This window comes from Tachysurus fulvidraco, chromosome 16 (genome assembly GCF_022655615.1).
Source record: "Tachysurus fulvidraco isolate hzauxx_2018 chromosome 16, HZAU_PFXX_2.0, whole genome shotgun sequence".
Taxonomy (NCBI): domain Eukaryota; kingdom Metazoa; phylum Chordata; class Actinopteri; order Siluriformes; family Bagridae; genus Tachysurus; species Tachysurus fulvidraco.
The window spans coordinates 19,301,738-19,308,722 of NC_062533.1; the positions used below are offsets into that span (position 1 = coordinate 19,301,738).

At 34.3% G+C, this 6,985-nt stretch overlaps 1 gene segment (V, D, J or C); it reads right to left on the reverse strand.

Annotated features, from left to right (window-relative positions):
• Nucleotides 1-1,354: 1,354 nt before the first annotated feature.
• Nucleotides 1,355-6,762, reverse strand: LOC125139092. The segment is given in 5 exon segments: nt 1,355-1,772; nt 1,993-2,061; nt 2,174-2,236; nt 2,395-2,736; nt 6,505-6,762. Coding segments are annotated over 5 exon segments (639 nt in total).
• Nucleotides 6,763-6,985: the final 223 nt, after the last annotated feature.

The following is a 6,985-nucleotide window of genomic DNA, read 5'->3' on the forward strand; positions in this document are numbered from 1 at the left end:
GACACATGGTAACAACACTAAAAGACAAATTATTGACCTCTACTGCAGGACATTTCTCTAAGGATAATGATGACCACTGAGTACCAATATGGTAACAGACCCAACTAAATGCATTATGGATGTCAGAACAAACTATGAGCAATTTCCAGGGAAAAAATTGGACAAAAATCCCATAATAATGGTTATACGTCCAAATATTAGGAATTGGCTTAGACTTTCCACCCATTGTTACGATACACAAAGACACAAAGACAATTAAGACACACAGAGGACAGAGTTAGAGGAGCTTGTGCAGCACAAACAGCAGGACAAAGTCAAATTTATCTTGAACATTCATGATCTTCTGGCATAGCAGAGAATGAGCAAATCTCCTGGTAAAACGAGGAATGAACAAATCTCCTGCTACTTAGTGAAGATTAACAACTAATCGACTCCTTTAAGTTATTTTTTACATGATTCAGATGATAGAAACACAGCAGTTTAAGAATATGATATTTAACTGAGATAACAGATGATCACCACATGTTGGCAGATAGTAAGAAGAGGCCTTTATTTGCCACATACACATTACAGCACTGTGAAATTCTGTCTTCACGTGTCCCAACTTTAGATGTTAATGTCAGCCATGTCACAGCTCCCCTGGACCTTACCTCCTCCTGGTTAATCCTGTATAAACCCTCAGAGAGCTCTGTAGAATCTTTTTGAGTTCACTGCTGCTGCTACATCTGAGCTGAATTCAAGGAGTATTTATACAGAAGGAAAGTGTAATTATTGGTGTTATCTTTAGGCAACACTGATGAAAAAACTTTGTCAGCAGAAACAGTGGTGTGTAATGTATTTAGAAATGGATCTAATCACAGTTCTCTCTCTCTCTCTCTCTCTCTCTCTCTCTCTCTCTCTCTCTCTCTCTCTCTCTCTCTCTGTGTGTGTGTGTGTGTGTGTGTGTGTGTGTGTGTGTGTGTGTGTGTGTGTGTGTGTGTGTAAGAGGTATTTAACTACTGAAAAGCAGAAATTGTAGAGAAAATAAAGAGCTGTTAAGAACAGAAATATGTGGTGGTTAAAACCAGTCACGTCCGGAAAAAAAACAGAAATCACATAATGACAAAAATCATGTTTTTTTTTCTGCCTATAACAGAAACATGTGAAATCTAAATGTTAATATTAAATAAATGTATTGGATGTGGGAAGTGAAAGATTAGAAATGATTAAATTTTTCAGGTTTTGAACAGAAATGTGTTTAAGGGGTTCAAACTTTTTCATGCTGCAACAATTTGAATAATTTTCTTTGGACTTGACATCTTCCTGCAATCATGTTAAGTAAATGAAAAAGAAAAAATGATGATGACTCTGAAGATCTTATTAAAGTCTAATTTTATTGCATTTTTCATGAAATACTTCAGGTTCAGCAGAATCAAAGCAAACCCTGAACAATATCAGTTCAGACATTAGTTTTTAATCCAGTTTTCTGGATAAATGTAAATGAACACACACACACACACACACACACACACACACACACACACACACACACACACACACACACACACACACACACACACACAGGACTGAAATAAAAAATAAAAAAAAAGTCATACTGGAAAATACAGTTAGAGCGACACACACAACAGTTAAAAGACAATTATATCAAGTTTAAGATATTCATTTTAAAACCTTGTACCATATTGTAATTATAATAACTGTAACACTGAGAACTCCAATTCTTGAAATGGAGAGCCAGAAGAACACACGCATGTTAGCAGTACAGCTTTCACCTACAGGGAGAAACACAATTATTGTTAGGAATCGTTCAGTTCTGGATTCTGATTGGTCAGAAGTTTATGTTTAAGTTTCTTTTTTTGTGTGCAGTTGTGTGTGTTTTATGGTACACTGACTTGTGTTGTTTTGGTAAATTGCTGTGGAACAAACAATAAATCATAAATGTGCAAAAAATAAATTCAGACATTAAATAAATGTAGTTTTTAAAGATCTTACTTGTTTCATTGCAGATGGCTGAAACTCCGTGTGTAGTTCCAGATGTATTACTGCGTGTCATCTCTTTATCTTTACAGATAAATCAGAAAAGCAGCAAATAAAACGGAATGATACAAAATATGCATAAAGTGAAACAGTAAATATTTGTTACATTCAAAATGAAAGGAAGCCAAATTCTTACTTGTTTCTCTGCTGCTGGATAACTCTCTGTGTGTTGTTCCAGATGTTAGACGGTGTGTCGTGTCTTTATTTTTACAAAATACATCAGAAAAGGAGAAAATAAACAGATATAATACTAAATAGAAATAAAGTGAAATATTCAACATTTAATACATATGTAGACATAATTCTGGTTAAAGTGTTGATCTGGAATTAGCAGGTTATCAGAGTAAAACTGTTTACCTTTAAATTGCAGACGTGTTCCAGATGTGAACTTCATTTCATTAACTTCCATTTCTCCACAGAAATATTCTCCTTCATCATCTTCTCTTGTTTTTTTAATATTGAGATCAAATTTATTGTCATTTACACTAATACTGAAACGATCATCATTAAATCCATCAACAAATTTGTAGCTCAAATCGCTCTTGTATGGTTTTGCAATATACTGAGGTAATTTTCCTGAAATCTGTCTGTACCAACCTACTTCTTTCTTTTTGACACTGCTAATGCTACACTTCATAGTTACATCTTCTCCACGCTTTACTGTTATCATGTCAATCTCCTTGATGTGAGAAGTTTTCACTGTAAAAATGTTTAATATTTAATGTCAGTAAATGAGTTAAATATAAAATATTATAGTTTTACATTAAAGTTTCAGAAAGTTACTCACCAGCTGTGAAGAGAGAAAAAAGAGCACAAAGAGCGACAAAGAGTCTGATCATCGTTCCTGTTCACACCAAGTGATCTAATGAACTTGTGTATTCAGTACAAAACCAGGTCCAGACTCACACCTGATTGGATGATTTGAAGTTGTGGACTGATTCGATTGGTCTATTAGCTGTAACATGTATTCTGATGGTCACATGGACCAGTTTTAGTCAGAAACACACACTTACACAGTTTGGAGCACTAAAACATACACGGGTCATTAAACTAGACTCTCTGACTACAGCACAGAAAGAATAATGTGTAAAAATGACAGAATTATTGTGTGATGACCATCAGACTGCTGTAGTCCCTGAAATAAAGGAAGTGTGTGTAGTGAACGTATTAGTTTAGTTTCTCAGGCTCTACACTGCATGATGGAGCTGTTTATGTTAAAACACAATGAAGGTGTGAAAGTCCTGCTGCAGCCACGAGCACGTTCAAATGTGTTACTGAGTGAAGTATGTTAGTGTTTATATTAATGTTAACATCATAAGGATTCAGTATAAATGTATTTTTGTATTCTCAGTCCATTCACTCACTTTACACTTGTGAGCTAATTACACTGGTTCAGTCCTATGAGTTAATGTTGTAGGTCTTGAGTCTGGCCTCAAGACGTCTTCTGTATTCACTTGGACTTGTGTCAGATTTATTAGTATTTGTACCTAGACTTTTCTTGGTCTTGGGCATTGCTTTTACTAAAGATGGTGTGGGTCTTGACTAAGAAATAATACAGTTTGTGATGTTTTTTCATGTTGCATTCACAATGTTTGACGAGAAGTAATGATTTCTTCCAGGTTTTTCCCCAATGCATGAATGAAGGCAACTTTTTGAGGGAACCAGTATAATGAATTCATCTTCCAGTTCCTTAAACCATTTCAGTGAGATTTTCCATTGTCTCAGCTTTGCTCATTAGGGATAAATATTTAATTTAACTTTAAACTTTGTTTTTATTTTTCAGTTTTATATTTCTGTAAAGCTGCATTGTAACAACGTTTATTTTTAAGAAATGAGTTGAACTGAACAAAGACCTGAGTGTCCTGTGTGGAGATAAATTGACAAATCCTTCTGATGTTGTAAAGGAAAAATGATCATGAGCAGGTCACATTATCAATGTGAGATACAGATTGAGGATTAAGAATAATATTAGTATTAAATCTTTGTTGGGAGGTAATATAGCAAGGTTTTAAGTTACAGTAAATGCTCATAAAAGAACTTCAGGAAGAGGTGTGGTTTGAATATTGTGGTTTGGACTGCCAGGGAGTCAGCTGGTCAAACATCTAGAGGAAGTTCATTCTAACCCCTTAGTGAGAAAACAGAGAAGAGTCTTTATGCAATTCGTCTTTATACGCTGAAAGATGGTTGAATTATTTAAGCAGACATCTTATACAGAAAACTTCACCACATTAACAAATGCATATATTTTTAAACTGTTTATGTGGAACATCTGCTGTATAAGTGTCCCTGTGAATGAACTGTTTCGCCAGTTGACTGTAAATATCTCTACGTTAGTGCCCCAGAGTGTGATGTGGAGGTTTAACACATTTACAGCAGTGTTAGTGGCTGCAGCATCTTACACATTCAGTGAGCTTCAGTTCTGAAAGTTTACACCTCCAACACACTTCCTCTTATTGGCTCAAGGCCACACTAATATATCATTCATTTATACAATGTCATCTTAACATAATATGTTCTTTAAACCATTAAAGAACATCTTTAAAGTAAAGAATGGTTTAAACTCATTATGGGAACAATACATGCTATTATAAGGCAGGATTCACTTACATTCAGAAGTTCAGTATTCTGCACAGTGGGTAGTTTTACTGTCACAGTTGAAAAATAGGAAACCACATCTGATTAATTTTATAGACCAGGGGTCGGCAACCTTAAACACTCAAAGAGCCATTTGGACGCGTTTCCCTCAGAAAAAAAAAAAAACACAGGGAGCCACAAAACCCTTTTGAAATCTAAAATTAAGGTAACACTGCATTTATCATTTTTTACCTTTATGGAAAGTGTAGAAAAGACTGTAGTGTGTTGTATTCATGAAATCAATGAACTGCTAAATTTACTTTGACATTTTTGAATGAAAAATTTGACTACAATTTGAATGATTTTCTTTGGACTTGACATCTTCCTGCAATCATGTTAAGTAAATAAAAAGAAAAAATGATGATGACTGTAAAGATCTTATTAAAGTCTAATTTTATTGCATTGTTCAAACACTTCAGGTTCAGCAGAATCAAAGCAAACGCTGAACAATATCAGTTCAGACATTAGTTTTTAATCCAGTTTTCTAGATAAATGTATATGAACATTCACTCACACACACACACACACACACACACACACACACACACACACACACACACACACACACACACACACACACACACTAATACACACACACGCACGCACGCACAGACACACTGAAGTAAAATAAAAAAAAATGTCATGTACTGGAAAATACAGTTAGAGCGACACAGACAACAGTTAAAAGACAATTATATCAAGTTTAAGATCTTGATTTTAAAACCTTGTACCATATTGTAATTATAATAACTGTAACACTGAGCACTCCGATTCTTGAAATGGAGAGCCAGAAGAACAGACGCATGTTAGCAGTACAGCTTTCACCTACAGGGAGAAACACAATTATTGTTAGGAATCGTTCTGTTCTGGATTCTGATTGGTCAGAAGTTTATGTTAACTTTCTATTTTTGTATTAAATTGTTTTATTGTACACTGACTTGTGTTGTATTATTTTGGTAAATTGCAGTGGAATAAAGAATAAATAATAAAAACAAGAAACAATAACAATTATCAAATTCAGAAATTAAAGACATGTAGTTCTTAAAGTTCTTACTTGTTTCATTGCAGATGGGTGAATCTCTGTGTGTGGTTCCAGATGTATCACTGTGTGTTGTCTCTTTGTCTTTACAGATAAATCAGAAAAGCAGCAAATAAAAAGAAATGATACTAAATATAAATAATATGAAACAGTAAATATTTGTTTACATTCCAAATGAAACAAAGCCAAATTCTTACTTGTTTCTTTGTTGCTGGATGAATCTCTGTGTGTTGTTCCAGGTGTTGGACGATGTGTCGTCTCTTTATCTTTACAAATACATCAGAAAAGGAGAAAATAAACAGAAATGATACTAAATATAAATAATGTGGAATTAGCAGGTTATCAGAGTAAAACTGTTTACCTGCAAATTGCAGATGTGTTCCAGATGTGAACTTCACTGCATTTCCTTCCATTTCTCCACAGAAATTTTCTCCTTCATCATCATCTCTTGTTTTTTTAATATTGAGATCAAATTTATTGTCATTTAAACTAATACTGAAACGAGCATCATTAAATCCTTCAACAAATTTGTAGCCCAATTCGTTCTTGTATGGTTTTGCAATAATCTGAGGTAATTTTCCTGAAATCTGTCTGTACCAAACTACACTATCTTTCTTTGTGACACAGCTAATGTTACACTTCATAGTTACATCTTCTCCATGCTTTACTGTTATCATGTGAATCTCCTTGATGTCAGAAGTTTTCACTGTAAAAATGTTTAATATTTAATGTCAGTAAATGAGTTAAATATAAAATATTATTGTTTTACATTAAAGTTTCAGAAAGTTACTCACCAGCTGTGAAGAGAGAAAAAAGAGCACAAAGAGCGACAAAGAGTCTGATCATCGTTCCTGTTCACACCAGGTGATCTAATGAACTTGTGTGTTCAGTAGAAAACCAGGTCCAGACTCACACCTGATTGGATGATTTGAAGCTGTGGACTGATTTGATTTGACTACAGCACAGAAAGAATAATGTGTAAAAATGACAGAATTATTGTGTGATGACCATCAGACTGCTGTAGTCCCTGAAATAAAGGAAGTGTGTGTAGTGAACGTGTTAGTTTAGTTTCTCAGGCTTTACACTGCATGATGGAGCTGTTTATGTTAAAACATAATGAAGGTCTGAAAGTCCTGCTGCAGCCACGAGCACGTTCAAATGTGTTACTGAGTGAAATGAATTCATCCTTCAGTTCCTTAAACAATTTCAGTGAGATTTTCCATTGTCTCAGCCTTGCTCATTAGGGATAAATATTAATTTAACTTTAAACTTTTG